Source organism: Pagrus major, chromosome 19 (assembly GCF_040436345.1).
Source record: "Pagrus major chromosome 19, Pma_NU_1.0".
Classification (NCBI taxonomy): Eukaryota; Metazoa; Chordata; class Actinopteri; order Spariformes; family Sparidae; genus Pagrus; species Pagrus major.
Genome location: NC_133233.1, coordinates 6,671,767 through 6,688,568, shown reverse-complemented (window position 1 = coordinate 6,688,568; position 16,802 = coordinate 6,671,767). Strand labels below are relative to the sequence as shown.

The window sequence follows — 16,802 nt, the reverse complement described above, 5'->3', positions numbered from 1 at the left end:
TATGCATTCTTTTCACACAGCACAAAGCCACAATGCTGTTGCCTGTGAATTGAATGTTAATTTCACCACAACTGAGCCATCTCCAATATCTTTTCAGAGAATTTGGGGTGGGGGTCATTATCTGGTGAGACTACCATTTGCCTCATGTGGTGTGACAAAATGAGCATTCAATTAACAGGCAACAGGTCTGGAGGACATTCCTCCAGCCAACTGCACGCTCCCTCAACACTTGCAACATCTGTGGCTTTGTGTTTGTGTTGTGAGATAAAACTGCACATTTTACAGTGGCCTTTCATTGAGACCAGTCTAAAGAACACCTGTGCAATAATTATGCTGTGTTAATTACCATCTTAGTAAAACACGCCTGTCAGGTGGATGGATTATCTTGGCAAAGGAGGAGGGCTCACTGACACAGATTTTAAAGGTGCAATATGTAAGAAGTTTAGTTAAAAACATTGAAAAATTAACTAAAATTATCAACAGAATGTTTAGAAAGAACAGTTTTGACATTATGATGTCTGTGTATTGTGCTGCAGAGATATCTACTGAAGTAAGCATACTAACTATTGCTCCTTTAACAAATCTGTGTTCAAAATATGGAATATATAATTATTTTGTGACCAGAACAAATGTCTCAACTCTTTCACTCTTCAACTTGTGAAAAATGGGAGCAAAAACAAAACATTTGTATTTTGTGAGTGTAGAATCTGTTAACATTATTCCAGCCATGTCTTGATTATATACACTACTGTTCAGTCTGATAGGAGAGTGCAATTAACAGGAGGATGGTGGTGAAAGTGCATGGTAATGATAATTACTGTTGTTGCGGTTATGTTTATACTGTATACTTTAATTATTCCTGATTTATTTTGATGTTATCAATTAATTTGTGTATGAAGGCTGCTATATAAATACAGTTTAATATTATACTGTTGTAATCTCCGCCAAGGAGGTTATGTGATCATTTGTGTCCATTGGTTGGTGGTTTGTCTGAGTTGTTATTGAAATAAAAACTCAGATCTAGCTGATTTCAGTATGTTTAATTTGATATTGGACTCGGCTTGTTTGAATTAAAGGGGGCTGTTGGGCCTTGGAGGACGTATCGCTCCCCCCTCCTGAGAGCCATTCCAGTTTCTGACATTATTATTATCAGACTTATGACTAAAGTAGTAGTAGAAGTTAAAAGCTGATTTTTGTTTGAGTGATACTCTTATAATATTATATCCTGATAAGTACAGAACAATAACGTTCTAATACTGCAACTGATGAAAGTGCAAACTGGTGTGGTCTGAACTGAAAATCACAGTATTATGAACCATGATTCCCAAACTCCTCTGCATTATTTTAATTTAGACAGACAACCTTTTGCAACAATATCCTTTATTTATTTATTTGATGGGACACATCTATGAAAATCAGTCTCTATACTACTATGCAATTGAATTAACTGAATTAACAATTAATAATAAACAAGTTTAAAAACAATATTTTTAATAGACTAACTGGGCTACAGAGGAGGCTACTAATGTAGCCGGAGGTAGCTAAATTGTTTTCTGTTTGAAAACTGTGTAGTAAATAGCTGGAGGGGTATTAAGCTTACTGCAGTCTAGTGACCCAGTCGTTAAAAGATCCGAGGGACAGCTGGAACACAGATATAAATAGCAGTCCAGCCTACATGTTCAGTTTGAGTTATATAGCCTCCTGCGGGTTACTGCAGGCCCGCTGACAGTCGCACGGCGGCAGCACTGTGCTAACCGAGCATAGCCACTGCCGGAATTGAGGAGTAGAAGAAGAATGTAACGTAGGGAAGGAGCTCCAGTCCCATCGCAGCGTCAGATAATTAGCTAATAGTAAAAACACTGATCCATGACTGACAGTCCGCCTCTCTTTTCAACATTACGAAACGGTGTAAGTGGTCAATAATGCGCACTGCTCCGTTATTTACACTTTGAAGGCTCTCTCGCAGCGCTGATAATGCCGAAAATGAAGCTACCGATGAAAACGGGCGAGGAAGGAGGCGACGAAACGGCCGAGGACGATTCATTGGATCAGTCGGAACATATTCCCAGGACTGTGCCTCCCTCCTCGGTGTCGGACGGACTGGATGAGTCGCCCAGACCGTATGTGCACCCATCCCAGCTGGACAAGGAGACTGTTTTTGAGTGGTTCGGCCTACATCTAAACCCCGCTAAGCGGATCGAGTTCATGTGCGGGCTGCTACATATGTGCCAACCCCTGGAGCTCCGCTTTTTGGGATCGTACTTAGAGGATCTCGCTAGAAAAGATTACCATGTTTTACGGGACTTCGAGTTTCGGGCGAATAGTCCGAGCGATTTGGGAGTTTTAACGGACGTGATTGACCCAGTGGTTATGTCCAAACTCCTGGTCTGCCTGTCCCTCCTCGGGTCTGACAGCAGGGAATGTGCTGGAATACTCTTTCGGATACTGAGCCATGTAGACCCGGCCTTGTTCTACAAAAATTACGAGTACTCGCTTCCTCCATTCAGGGACACTCACCACCACTCGTCCCATCCACCGTGTCAGGACGGGAATGTGTACGGGCGGTCAGAGCAGAACTGCGGCTTCTCCACTACCGACACGGCGGCAGGACCTCTGGAGCAGTTGGCGCTGCTTTTTACCATGGCCTCTCTACACCCAGCTTTCCATTTCCACCAACGAGAGAAGGTCCGAGGGCAGCTTGACAAAATAGAGCTTGCCATAGAGGAGGAGAGACGTCAAAGACGGCTGAGAATAAACGCCCAGACAACGGTAACGAACCTCAGTAATAGTTACCATTTGAAGCTAGCCAAGCTAAGCTAGCTCAAAACTTGCTCAACTTAGACTTGTGCTCTTCAGGAGGGAGTTAATGTTTTTTTTTAGCTTTGGTGGCTAAAGTTATAAATCATTTAAAATGTAAATGTATAGCTAGTTAATAGTACGTGATGTTACATTGCATATTGTCCCAGTATTCCTAGTGGTCCAACAGGAAACGTCCCTTTCCTATCATGAGCTGTCCTCCACGGCAGGACCGCTATTGCTAACATATGCTAGTTAGCTAACATATGTAAGCTCACCAGTTAACCTGCCAGCAGCTAAAGTTCGGCCGCTGGTTTCAGCCAGTTACACAAGCCATGCCCAAATGTATGGGACACTGCCATGACTTGTTTTCCTTGTTTTTTCCTAGTGTATAACGTCGTCTTTGATGGTGCTGTGGATTAATACTGGCTACCTATAAACTCTGTACAGTGAAAGTCATTAACAAGCTTATCAGACGCTTAGCTGTGCCCCTATTAAAGCTACATCCATAAAATGCCAAGTGCTAACACCCTGCACCCTCAGACTGTCTCTCCCAGCTGCTCTGTGCTGAACTGTTGCAGCATGAGTCTGATAAAGTATTGATTCACTTGTGGCTTGCACCTGTTACTTTTCATTTTCATTTACAACTTTCAATGACAGCATTAACTGCCAAGGTCATCGGCAATGCTAATGATGACTTAAATACATAAAATGGAGCTTTTGCCTACTTTTCACACAGCTGTTTCTCATTTCATCACATAGTCTGTGATGCACACAAATCAAACATTATGAATGGAGCCATGTCTGGGAACTTGAGCATATGTGTGAGAGGGACTGGATTTACATAACATGGTGCCTACAATTGTTTTCAGGTCTGTTAGTGTTGGGCAAAACAAGGTTTCTGAATAAGACATGTATAAAAGGCTTCATAGCATGTGTTGCTGAAATGGTATGCTGACAATAAGTATAAGCTTAGTTACACAATAATGTAATGTTGTTGCCACGTCAAAGAAAACAATCGCAGCAGCACATTTGCTTCTCATATAAATCAGAAGAAAAAAAACAGATGTAGACAGACATGGAAGTAGCATTTTAGGCGGAAGATTAGGGAGCAAGCTCCTTTCCTAAAAGGGCTGTTTACAAGGAAATCTGAACTGAATTTCTCAGCTAAACTTTGAGGCAAATCATTCTACACCAGTACATGCTCCAAATTTTAGAGGGTTCTGCCTTGTACAATGGTATATCTAGATAACTCTGTAAACCCTCTTAGTGTAACAGGCCCTTGGATCATTAGTTTAGTGCAGCAATTCTCATCAGTTACTGAAGCCAGAAAATCCAAATATGTTCAAAGAGGGGGCAGTCTGGGTCAAACTAATGTGGGAAGAGCAAGTAACAACCTCCAGGGCAGAGTTCCAATCAAACAAACATAAATGTGCCCATACCTCTGTTAGGGGTGTTAATGATTACTAATTAAATGATTAATCACAGTCAATTAAAAATGAATTAACCGACAATCAGAGATAGGCACACATACATTCAGACGTATCTTATTACAAATTACAAATACTTGCTTATCGATCAAATTAAAATAAATGACAAAATACTAGAATGAGTAAATATATTTAATTAAAATACAAGTAATTTGTAATTTAAAACATACAAAAAGACATTCTATACCAGTGTTCTTCAGTCCTGGTCCTCGAGGACCCCAGCTCTGCATGTTTTAAATGTCTCCCTGCCCCAACACACCTTTAAATGATCAGCTCGTTATCAGGCTCTGCTGAAGCCTGATAGCACACGTTCATTCTAATCAGCTGTGTTGGGGCAGGGAACCATGATTGAAGAACACTGTTCTACACAAACTGATATTATCATATTTTAGACATTTATTAGGCTCAGTATAAGTTGGATTTTGTTGGGCCAGTTGTTGAATAGTGACATACTGGAGCTTCCTCATTATTATTATCCTGTGTAATTTATTTTTTCATTCAATTCAAGTTGTTGTGTACTTTTTTCTGTTTCCTCTTATTCCTAATGTAGGTTACTCTGATTTGCATTTTATCAGGTTTTGTTGCCATCTTCTTCCAAACAACTGCAGATTTTCTTGATTGGAGCTGTTTCCTCCCCTCAGGTTGGGGTTATTAATCAGTAGAAGGAGCCACCATACAGTTTGTTTGGAATAAGAACTTTCAGTTGAACACAGAGTTACTGTACTGTTTGCCTTTGAGGCATTTATGGATTACTGACTGAGCTAATGGGACCTCTGACCACAGAGAGCACAGGGTTTCTCCCAAGAAATGATTTAACAAAGGTTGTAAGAGATTTCTGGCAAAACAATGAAATGTTTCTGTCTGTACACTTATAAATTACTGCTGAACAAATACTCAAAATATTATCAATTATCAATTTCCCAATTGCAGATGCTACATTTTTATGATAAAGGTAAAAATGTGTCAGAACATACAATATACATGAAGCGTTGCGGCATTTCAGAGACGTCCCAGCCTATTAATCAAGTTCTCCAGACATAAGAGAACATACTTGTTTGGAACGAACCCCAGCAAAAGTCACATCATTATTTATTTTCATTTTAATTTTAAAAAATGTAATGCAAAAATTTGCCATCCAACTAAAATATTTACTTACAACACAATACATGTTGAAATTATCAGAATATTAATATATTTGCATATCATTCAGCCCTATTTTAAATGGAAAAAACACTTCCCAAATCTGAAGTCATGGTAGGAATGCAAAGCTGTTATGCAGCCAACTCTCAAGTGTCAGAGCTTCCCAGCAGCCTCTCACACCTCAGGGTCTAGTGTCAGTGTCAGTCTGCCTAAACCCCACATGTGGTATGTATGGTAATTTACATTAGGAATGCTTGAATTGATTGAACAATGATTGGTAATGCATATTGTGCCACATGAATGAGTCCTCAAACCCAGAAATAAGTTCACATATTAGCACTTTCAGTTCCCTTGTCTCAGAGTCAATGTGTTTTTTGAATGGGCTTTTGGTTAAATACCTGAAATAAGGTATGTGGTTACCACAAGCTTAGGAGATTTTCATGTTTAAAAAAAATACATCAGTAGATACCCCACATATGAATTACAAGGTGTTTATTGCTGAAAAGTTTGTAAATGAGACTACAGAGGTTGTCGGGGACATTAAACGTCATCACAGCGAACACAGAGTCTCATCTACTCACTAATCTGTCTTTACAGGCCGACTTTAGAGGGATCCCTCCTCTGTGGCACTTCCTGAGGTTTCGTCAAGGGTTTTTTTATTCTGAGTTTTTCATTACTTGAACCGAGGGGCTAAGGACAGAGGATGTTGTTCATTGAACAGATTGTAAAGCCCACTGGTGCAGTATGATTGTGATTTTCAGGCTATATAAATAACTTTTAACATTCTAACTCTAACTTTCCCACTTGTAGATTGATGTTTTTGGTAAAGTTTCTATAGGTTTGTTTAGTTAGAAGCTTAGTGGTGGTGACGTTGAAGTCATACAACAGCGATGTAGTTTATTGCATAACTTGACCTTTTTAGCTGTGAAGATTATCTTGCTGAACAAAACATGCCAATATCTTTAACTTGTGTTTGCCACGGAGCTTATTTTGTGCAATAATCAAAAAATCCAAAAGGAAAATCCCAGAGGCTTTTTGTCGAGGGAACCAGGGCGATGCTAACTTATTGGTTAACCTCCTAAATATGTCTGCCCCTGCTGCTATAAATTACCACAATCTGTAGTCTCACAGAGAAGTAATTGTAAAATATGCGCAGATTAAATTTTTTTTAATTGAACTAAAAATGTCAACTTTGGTGTCTGACTTTTACCCTGGTTATTTAATGCTGACTTATCACAGTGAACATACCTTTAGGCAGACATCCAGTTTATAAAACACTCCACGGGGCAGCTGTGTTCTAGATGAATCTATTGTGAGTCAGGCCTGGTCTGAAGATGCACTGCTCTTAATAAAATCAAACATGCCATTTTTAGTCTCTGGACTGTGGCACTGTTGAATGTGGTAAAAGACAGAGGGAGAGAACAGTGAGTGAGAGGAGAGTTGGAAACAAACAGTGGTTATTGGTGTTTGTTTGTGGTTACATCATGTCTGTTTTGGATGCTTGAGCTGCCTTTTTGAAATCCAACATGGATGGTGTAGCTCGGCTGTTTTGCATGTGTCCTTTATTATATAGTGTAGTGTTTGTAGATATTGAACATTTAAAGTGGTTTTGTGTGGATATAATTGTAAAGATTATAATTTATCAGAGATAAATATGACTATGGGCTGTTTTAATCATATTCCTTGTGTATGCCAGAACTAAATGATATTACCAAAAAATGTACAAGAGAGTAACATTGCACTGTGCCCAAGCAGACTGACCTAACAAGGTCTTTGTTTTTGAAACATCACATAATTCAACCTAAATATGATGTCTTGGATACTGCCAGTATGATTCTGCAAAACATAAAGGGATGTGTGTCAGTGTATTTTGAAATGAGCTAAATATGAAACCTGTGACACACCCTATGGACATGCTGTAATTTATTGTCATGATTGTAGCGGGCTAACTTGGTGTATTTTTTGTCTGCAGGAGCTGGTGGGTCAGAAGGCGGATTACCTGCCTTCCCCAGCAGGTTTTGGGGATTTTGCAGCCTCCCATCCTCCATGCCAGAGCCGACGCTCCAGCCGCTGGGCTACACAAAGAGAAGGTAAATGGAAAAAGCAAACACATTACACATATACTCATATTCACTTGCGGCAGGTAAAACAGGGTCTTAAATAAATACTGTGTAAGGTGCAAAAACATGCCAAACTAAAAGGGTTCTACAATAAAACAGAAACATTTCTCACTTTAGCTGGAATTCATGTAGTGTCATTTTTATTATATATCATTTAATAGAGTGCTGCAGGGATGACGAATTTTTGTAGGCTAGACTGAAAGTTAGCATCATCGTGATTGACAAAAATCTTAAGGAGTTTTTTGATTATTGCAGAAAATAATACACGTTTTGTTCAGCAAGATAATCGTCACAGATGAACACTGATTTTTGAAGTGTTAATGAAATCGCTAGAAATAAAAAGCTAAACTATACACACTTGACTATTAATTGATACAGATACAAGTTACAGTTAGAATAGTTTAGTTTCGGCCTGTAAAGATGGAGTAGTGAGTACAGTTGGATACGATGATGTTTAATGACAACCTCTGTAGTCTCATCTGTATTTACTGATGACTGGTGAAAACCTCTTCCGCTTGTTTTAACCACAGACCTTATTTCAGATATTTAACTAAAAACTCATTTAAAAACCCCATTGACTTTTAGACGAGGGAACAGGAAGTGCATAATGCTAACTTATTTCTGGGTTCTAGGGCTCATTCCTGTGGCCCCACACTGGCACATTTTTTCATGCTTTTTTATGATGGTTGTCCTTTTAATAACTTTAGAAGTGGAAAAATGGTCTGGACACAAAGACAGTACAGATCAATCCACAGTATTGGTTAGTGGTATAATAGTATATAGGCTTTCAGGAGACACACACAAGTAAGTGTTTGTGAAGATAATATTTGCTAAGTCATATTAGCTGTGTTAAAGCCGTTTCACACCGGTGCGATACGAAAATGCGGCACGGATTTGTGGAATATCCGTGCAGCAATTTTCCGCATGTAAAGCATGCACACTGAGTCCGGTGCAATGTTTGCATTCTTGTGTTCTAATTTCGCACCAAATGAAAAAAAAGTTGCGATTCATTATCTGTATATTGGAGACGGGGAGGATATAACGAGTGCTCAAGCTCCTCAGCACCCACAGAGCTGGCTAATAACAATAGCAATAATGATAATAGCAAATTAATCATTATAGCAGGACATCTACATTTTGTTTTTAGCATTTTTGCTATCCTGGCTAGCTAGCTTCACTGCAAGTATAACACGTTCAGCTTCAGCACTTACCATAATCCCCGTAGCCAAACTTCTGAGCAATCGAAAGCCAAATGTTGTCTTTCCCCTCCGTGTTGAGATAATCATCCATACTCTTGTCTATTAAATAGGGTGCTGGGACACCAGAATGATTAATCTTTCGTTCATCAGCTAAAATCGTTTGCTTTGTATGATGAGGCAGGAAGTGACATCATACAAAGCAAACGATTTCATTGGTCAAGCGTGTAGTTTCGCAGATGGAATTCCGCAGACAACAAAGTGGTTCCGGATTTTTTTTTTTTTTTGCGAATAATCCGCACGGAAATTTGCACTTGGTGTGAAACGGCTTTTACTCTTGTCCTGCTGAACTTGTTGGAGAGATGGACTGACGATAGTTTCTTACTGGTCTCTGTTGTTACAGCAGTGCATATAGAGGGAATTGTGCTCAGGGGCATCTCACGGACCAGAATAGACAAGGAGTACAACTTTGAGGTAGGTAACAACACTACACGCGCACACACACGCACACACACACACACACACACACACATACACACACAAACTAACACACTGACAGCAGGTTAAGATGTCTGGAGTAACTTTTCATTCAGCATGATTCTGTGTTTCTATATAATAAGTTCAGTAGGGTTGTCAGTACTCAGTCCTTATGTCTGGTGTTTTCTTTAGTGAACCTACTGGACAAACACACACAAACACACTTACATGCTGTTGATTAGTTTTTACAGTCTGAATAGAGTTGTGATTGGTTATATGTTAGACAGCAGCTTCTGTTGTTGCTGTCTCATCGCTGAATCACAATCAGGTCAGTTATCAGTTAGCAGCCTTCACCTGCTACTCTGTGCATGATGAAGCTTTCTGAAAGGTGTGTACTACTCCTGTTCTTTGGCATCACTGTCTCCCTGTGGTGCATTGTGCTGGTTGTATTCGTGCCAGCCTGGAAGTAAGGCGTTCTTTTTTTCTCCAACACGGTGACGTTACGGTGCGGTCAAGCAGGATTTGAATAAGGCTGTTGCCTCGTATGTTGTAGAAGCTACACTAGAAAAACAATGCAGGTTTTGTTTGTGTGTGTGTATTTGTTACAGGCTCAGTTTTATTTTATTAAAATGTTTTTTATATCAGTTGGCCATTGCATTAATCCCAGACTTCACTTCCATAATGAGCTAGTTCAGTGCCAAGCTAGTGGTATCTGATCACTGCTAATGAGCTTGTCCCTTCAAAAAACATGGTTTACAAACATGGATTCACAGTAACAAATGGGAGTATTTGTGCTCATTTACAGAAATAAAATTTAGTAAGACAGATGGAGAGAGAGACCAAGTCCCGTTGGCTTGACTGAGCTTCAACAGTCAAGCCAGAAGCACTCACAACAGTGAGCAGTTCTCTCTCTCCATCTGTTAATACTGGACCAAACCACTGATGGACACACGCAAAGACAACACATACATTGTCACACATGTATTTATCCTGCACCAAGTTGCTAAATAGGCATGTGCTATTTCCATCATGCTGTGTAATAGCATGTGACTGTTTGCACAGCTGATTCTTAGACTATAGCTTCTATCAGAATGAAGAATTTAAATGCAACCAAGAACGATTTTATTGTAAAGCTATTTATTAGTGTAGAAGAAATCGACTCAGAGTGGTACGGTCAGCTTTCTCGTTGACATTGGTGGGCCATAATGGATCAGACAGTGAATACACAGTCGTAGTGACATTTTACTGTCATCAGTGTCTATTTGATGTTACGTCACCATTCACAGATGACTTTGTTTTAAGAATAACCCAGCAGTGCTGTTTCTTCCCTTTATTAATGTATTCCTAAGGCACACACAGTTACTCATGGTGTTGAGTAACTCATGAGCTCATACTGCTCAGAAAAGATATCACTTCCTTCTGTGTCTATTTTCTTTACATCCAGACCTGACATGCCAATGGTTCTTTTTCTTTCTTTTCTTTTGTAATCTTACTTTGTACACAGATAGAAAGTGCCCAATAAGTATAAATCTATCTGTAAAGTACAAGTTTTAGAATCTCAACCATTGCATAACTTTAATACAAGTGACTTCTGAATGGGCGTAACTAAAGTCACACATGATTATAGAGCGGGATGAGAAGGGATGACTTCAAGTGTGGGGAGTTGACCTGCTCTTACTTCTGTCTATCATCTTTCCCCATAATGCTTACCATGGTTTGTTAGTGGAATTGTTGTATTTCTACTGCATGGGACCATTTTCCATTGGTAAAAATTGTGGAGAGTACCTGGTAGCTGGTAGCTGGTACTGTTTTTTTGTATCATGTCAGTCTGGGTTCTAACGAGCTGAGGTGATATTAAAAGATGGGAAATGATGGAAGGTGGAAAAGGTTTGCCTTTCAATTAGTGGTTCAGTAAATTTAATAACATCTATCAAAAGGATTCAATTCCCTTGTGGTATTTAGAATGATAGGGATATATGTGGCACTGCAAGTCCTTTTTATATGTTGATGTTCCATTGTCTGATGAGTTTTGTTGGGTTTTTTTTTTTGTTTTTTTTGTCTTTTCTTATTGTTCATTGTTTTTGGTATGCACCACACATATGTGTGTGTGTGTGTGTGTTTTCTACTTTTTCTCATTGTTTCCTTTTTAAGTTTTTAACTTTCATGTCTGATTTTTCAAGTTGTCACTTAACAACCTTAACTGTGACTGATTATGTGATCTGTACAAACAACTATTACTCTTCCGTCACTAATTACAGTCTTTTGGAAAGCCTAATAAACAAAGTTTAAAAGATAAACAAGAAGATGATATCACACTGTTGTACACAGCATCACTATGATAAAGAAAAATAGCTTGAGTTGATTGAGCCGAGCCATTGCAATAGAATGAAACTTATCGTCATTTGGAGTTATTTTGATGTTTTTATGTCAGTTGTCTAATGTCTGTCCTTTCAACAAGTAGTCACCAAAAGTAGATCACTTCAATCAATATGGTGTAATCATGCCTGTTTGGATGTGTATTTTGTTGTACCATGAAACACTAGCATGACTCCATTTCCTGTCTTACTGTTGTAGTCTGTGTAGTGATGGAGAATGTCCTCTGCTGTGTTTCAGGTGAAGTGGTCGGACTCTTCTTCTAGTAGTGTGACCAAAACCCATCTGGAACTAGAGAATTTCCTTCTTAAGGTGAGCACTCTTGTGTAATGACAAAATTGCCAAAGTTTCAGGTCATCCAACCAGTCAGTTGCTTGTCATGACTCAGACTAGGACTTGAATTCAAGATTTATGCTGCTTTTGTGATACATATGCAGTACAAAATTGTTAAATAATTTATTATTAAAAATGAATTGTGATAATTGGAAAACATATAAATAAGCATGATCTAAGTTTTGAAATAATGTAAGAAATTATAAAAGAACTCAACTTATTACTATGAAATGTTATTTTATCTTGTTTTTATTTTATTGGATATAATTTCTGAATCTCCTTTCAAAAGGCTGTGTTTATGTCAGGGACAGTGGTGTTGTCACCCTCTCAACTTTCAGTCAGTTACAAACTCCCTTCCTCTCTTAAGTTAGCAAGCTCGACAACGGCTACCAGATTTAGCCATAGAGCTCCTTTTAGCTTCAGCAAGAACCAAGTCAAAGTAACACTGTCTACACTGGAGGAGTGGTGTGAGCAGTATGTTAGCAGGGTAGCAGCAGCTCCAGTGCTCCGTCTGTCTAAACAGGATGCGTTCAGGCACAGTGTTGAGTGTAGGTCACATACGAGCCAGTTACACAATGACTGTAGTTACGTGCATAATAAACAGAGGAAAATAGCTTTTAGGTGTAAAATTTATGCGGGAAGTTCCCACTTCCCGCAGGAAAGGCTGTGATTTTTATCTAAAAACTTTCTGAAACTTTACGTTGTACGTCGCTTACACCATGTTCACGTCATGAATGTGCCGGAAACAGTTGTAATAGAAGAGAAAACAACAATAGACCCATTGTAAAAGAAGCATCTGTAAAACAGACAGGTGTGTCACGACCCCCACGAAATGACCCTTTCACTATCATAATTTGAGCCATTAGGTCTAATAACATTTGAAAAGTCTAGAAGAGGCACACAGTTAAATTATTTTATCCCCAATCAAGTTAGCCGGGTGATAAACCGGAAGTTAGCCGGCTCGGTCAGTGAACCAGGTATTTTCATAGCCGGGAAGTTGAGCTTTTTTGGCTTCAAAACTCCACTGAGGAATGAACGCGGCTCCGCCTCCAACACTGTGTCCAGTAATAAAACGTACTTAATAGACCACAACCCAAATTCCTTCTTTATTTACGCGCATTTGATATTGGTCAATTTTTGGGGGTGTTTTGGTATCCCCTTAATATGAGATTTAATGAGTGACACACAAATTATTTCAGCTCTAACTTACTACTGTACTTGTTAAGACAGATGGTGGTGATGACGATGATGATGATGATGATGAAGGTGTTTCTCAGTGTATCCTGCCTGTTTGACCTCCCCTCTTTTTCTATGCAGCTTCCTAAGGATCAGTGTACTGAGTCTTTTGAGAAGAGCATTCTGAGGCTTCTGAACCAGGGGGACCACAGTGAGAGCAGGGATGTGGAGAAGAACCTCAGGTACTTTACATTTAGCCTAGATAAAGACCTGTCGTGTCAATTGATGGGGTTATTGCAAGTCTAATACCATGATTCATTTCCAATTCATCAATATTAATCTTTATTATGAGGAATCTGGCCTGATTATTTGCGTTTAGAGATAATTTGCATTTCTCTAAATGACTATAACATGAAGAATTTTCAGGGCTATTTTGAATGAATTGTGAACATAATTAAACTGAAACTGTATAAGAATTCATTTTGAACAGGCTGACTAAGATGGGGCAGTCAGTTTGGGAAAACACTCTAAGTACTCTTTTTTTCATATATTCATTCAAGCATTTATCCTTCGCTTACCTTTAGTGAGATTCAGTGGCCAGTCATCCTGCTGTAAATCTAATTTCAGTTCCATCAGCAGAACATGATGGACTTGTGTGATCACATGAAAACGCTGCAAATTGCAGCTTTGACCAAGGTCAAACCGCAGTCTGACTGTGGTCATTTCATTTTGTTATTCTGAGTTCAGTCGACATCTGTCTCATTTTACTTTTTGGGGGGGTCATTTCCTGTATGTGATAGATCCGGAATACATTCTTTCCCCATACTGTGCCACAGTTCACTAAGGAGACAACTGAAACTTGTGCTTTCTGGCACTTTGAAGCAGTCCGAAGAATTCGAATGGCATTATTGCCACCTGGAAGAACCTAAATTCATGCAGTCAAGTCCCCACAACAACTGTAGATTGTGCTTGATGTGGATAAGCTATTGGTTGTCCCATGACATAACTTATCGTGGTTGAAGAAGTGCAGCCAGTGAGTGTTTTTATGATGATAGCAATGCCAAGAAACACAAGATGAGAGTCAGAAAAGAGTGTTGATAAAGAGCAATCATTTCAAGTCTGACCCTGGGAAACCCCCACATCCACTAAATCAGGTCAACTGCATCATTATTTGGGGATCATCCCTCTAGTTTATGAACTAGAGTTCCCATAATGCTTTTACAAGTAGGTTGTAAAAAAAAAAAAAATGTGTAAAAATAAGTGATAATTGATAATAAGTGATGGACCTACTGTTTGAACATAAGACATAGACGATTTGTTATTTTCCAGGCAGCAAACATTCATTCTGCTTACTTGAACTGTGTCGGGCTTGAGTTGGGTTCGGACTTAAAATAACAGAACGCCTGTCAAGTTCGGGTCGGGCTCAGTTAGTAATCTCTCGGATCTGCGGCCCAGGCTGAACTCCACTGTGGGCCACAGTTTGAGCAGTGTGTTTTAGCCTATATTTGTTTACATGTTGGCAAATTGCCGCCATTAAAGCATGTAGTTTAGCTATTACCATATCCAGTTTGCAGTGTACCCATGAATAAACAGAACACTATAACTGGATTAGTTTAATACTAAAGAGTGATTCTCAGGCAAGTGCTTAGATGATTTCTAAACAGATCTATGGAAGTTTTATGTGCTGTGAACATATTGACATAGATAATGAGAGTGTGAGTCATACTAAATCTAAAAATATGTGCACCGTGACTGTGTGCTTCGATTTGACAGAGTTATGACAGAACAACAGCATGTCCCCCCTGTCATGTAGTATCAGTGCCGGCCCAAGCCTTTTGGGGGCCCTAAGCAGAATTTGATTTGGGGCCCCCCTCCCACCACCGCAGAGTCACCTGTGCTTGACAATTATTGACATAAATGTCACACTATATTTTTACATTATAAGTTGTATTAATACAGTGACGGATTATGACCTACTGTCCTCCTGGGCACAGATGCATAACGACCCCCCCTACCTTATTTGTATGAAAGTGGGTACAAATGGGGAAGTGGGGTCTGGGGGCCCTCCCCCAGAAAATTCTGCATTTGGTAGATGTGATTTCCTGTACTCTGGTGCATTTTTGGGATGGCCAGCTGGAGAAGGGCAATACCTAAATTCGTTCAGATTCATGGCCTTTTGCTTTTTGACTTATTGGGGTAGTGACTTCACGCAACGACTTGGGCTTCAGGGCCCCTTGACCTCTTGGGCCCGGTAGGCTCATTCAGTAATCCATCCTTGCTCACATGCCACAAATGTTTTGGGGCTCCTGGCCCCTCTACACCTCTAGCCCCCTGGGCTTGGTAGACCCCTGTATTAATGTAGTTGTTATTTACACCAAATCAGTCACCTTTTAACCTTAGAGGGTACTAAAATCACAAATGAAAAAGTGTGGTTTACTGAACTTGAATTGAAAAATAACAAAATACAACAGCAGAGATTGCATTTGTTGTAAATAAGTGTGGTCAGGTCATAAATGAGGAGACCGGACACAGTAGAATAATTATTGTGGGTCTTTTATTCTCCGACTGCAATTTATAAAAGAAACCGCATTAACACTGCAATTTTGAGGATTTGAGGTAATCAGTATCAAACAAACAAAATATTTTTCCTCACTGTACGTCACACTGACAGTTAACCTCAGTTAGCTTATGAACTTCAAAAGCTTATCTCTGTGTCCTAGACATTTGCTCCAGTTAAAAGTGACTCTAGACTTGACTAGACAACAGTAGTGGCTCTTTCTGAATAAATAAAATAAAAAACAGAAAAACAAATACATACATTTTCCCAGCCACATAACTCATAGTCACATTACAGCATATTCTTTAGTTCACAGAAAACATACTGTAAATTACACTAATGAACAAAATACATTTTCAAGTAAACATTCTTGCATGAGCTTAAAACACATTTTGTGAATAGTCTTAAACTCACTGGCACTCCTGTGTGCAGCTTGTGCGCCAAGTCACACACCTTGACCTCAATGCACTCTATCTCCCCTCTAAATTCACCAAACACATAAAAATGGACACAGTTTATGCAAACAGTTATTCTTGTGCTTTATCTATGGGGATATTTTTCACACGCGACATCAAAATACACACCTCAGCAGTCCGTCTTTCACTCCCACTACTGCTACTTCCGTGTAACTAACTCTGCACGGGAACACTGTGATCACCCATGATCTCCCGCGATCTCGCGCAACCTACTGCTGCGCCGCTCTTAAAGTGACAGTGTCACCTAAACAAAAAGAAACTGCTAACACAGTAATAATTCCCTACAGTAAAATAAAACACTGTCTTAACAGTCTGAAAACAGTCTTGGTCTCTTGTTCACCTGGCTACACAAGCAAAAAATAAATAAATAAAAAAATCTAATTTTTTTTCTTGATTGGGGGCCACCTGGTGGCCAGGGGGCCCCAAGCAGCCGCTTAGTTCACTTATGCCTCGGGCCGGCTCTGTGTAGTATCTTTGCCTCATGTCTCTTCTTAGTGCTACAGATACAGCTACAATAAGCTATATAGATTTTTCAAACACACAGACACACACACACAAACACACACACACACACACACACACCATGGTGTCCATCAGTTTCATTTTTTGCAAAGTGAAACTGTGGAAAGTGAAACTTAACTGCCTGACTTGAAGCTTTTCTTCATTTG

The 16,802-nt window shown here is 39.4% G+C and overlaps 1 protein-coding gene across 1 annotated transcript in view; it reads left to right on the top strand.

Annotated features, from left to right (window-relative positions):
* The first annotated feature begins 1,840 nt into the window (after nt 1-1,840).
* zcchc2 (zinc finger, CCHC domain containing 2) overlaps nt 1,841-16,802 on the top strand; it is a 29,693-nt gene continuing 14,731 nt past the window's right edge. Inside the window, exons 1-5 of the mRNA XM_073488175.1 lie at nt 1,841-2,769; nt 7,399-7,516; nt 9,146-9,216; nt 11,833-11,904; nt 13,243-13,343. Coding sequence (XP_073344276.1) covers nt 1,975-2,769; nt 7,399-7,516; nt 9,146-9,216; nt 11,833-11,904; nt 13,243-13,343 — 1,157 coding nt within the window. The 5' untranslated portion in view covers nt 1,841-1,974. The remainder of the gene's footprint in view (nt 2,770-7,398; nt 7,517-9,145; nt 9,217-11,832; nt 11,905-13,242; nt 13,344-16,802) is intronic.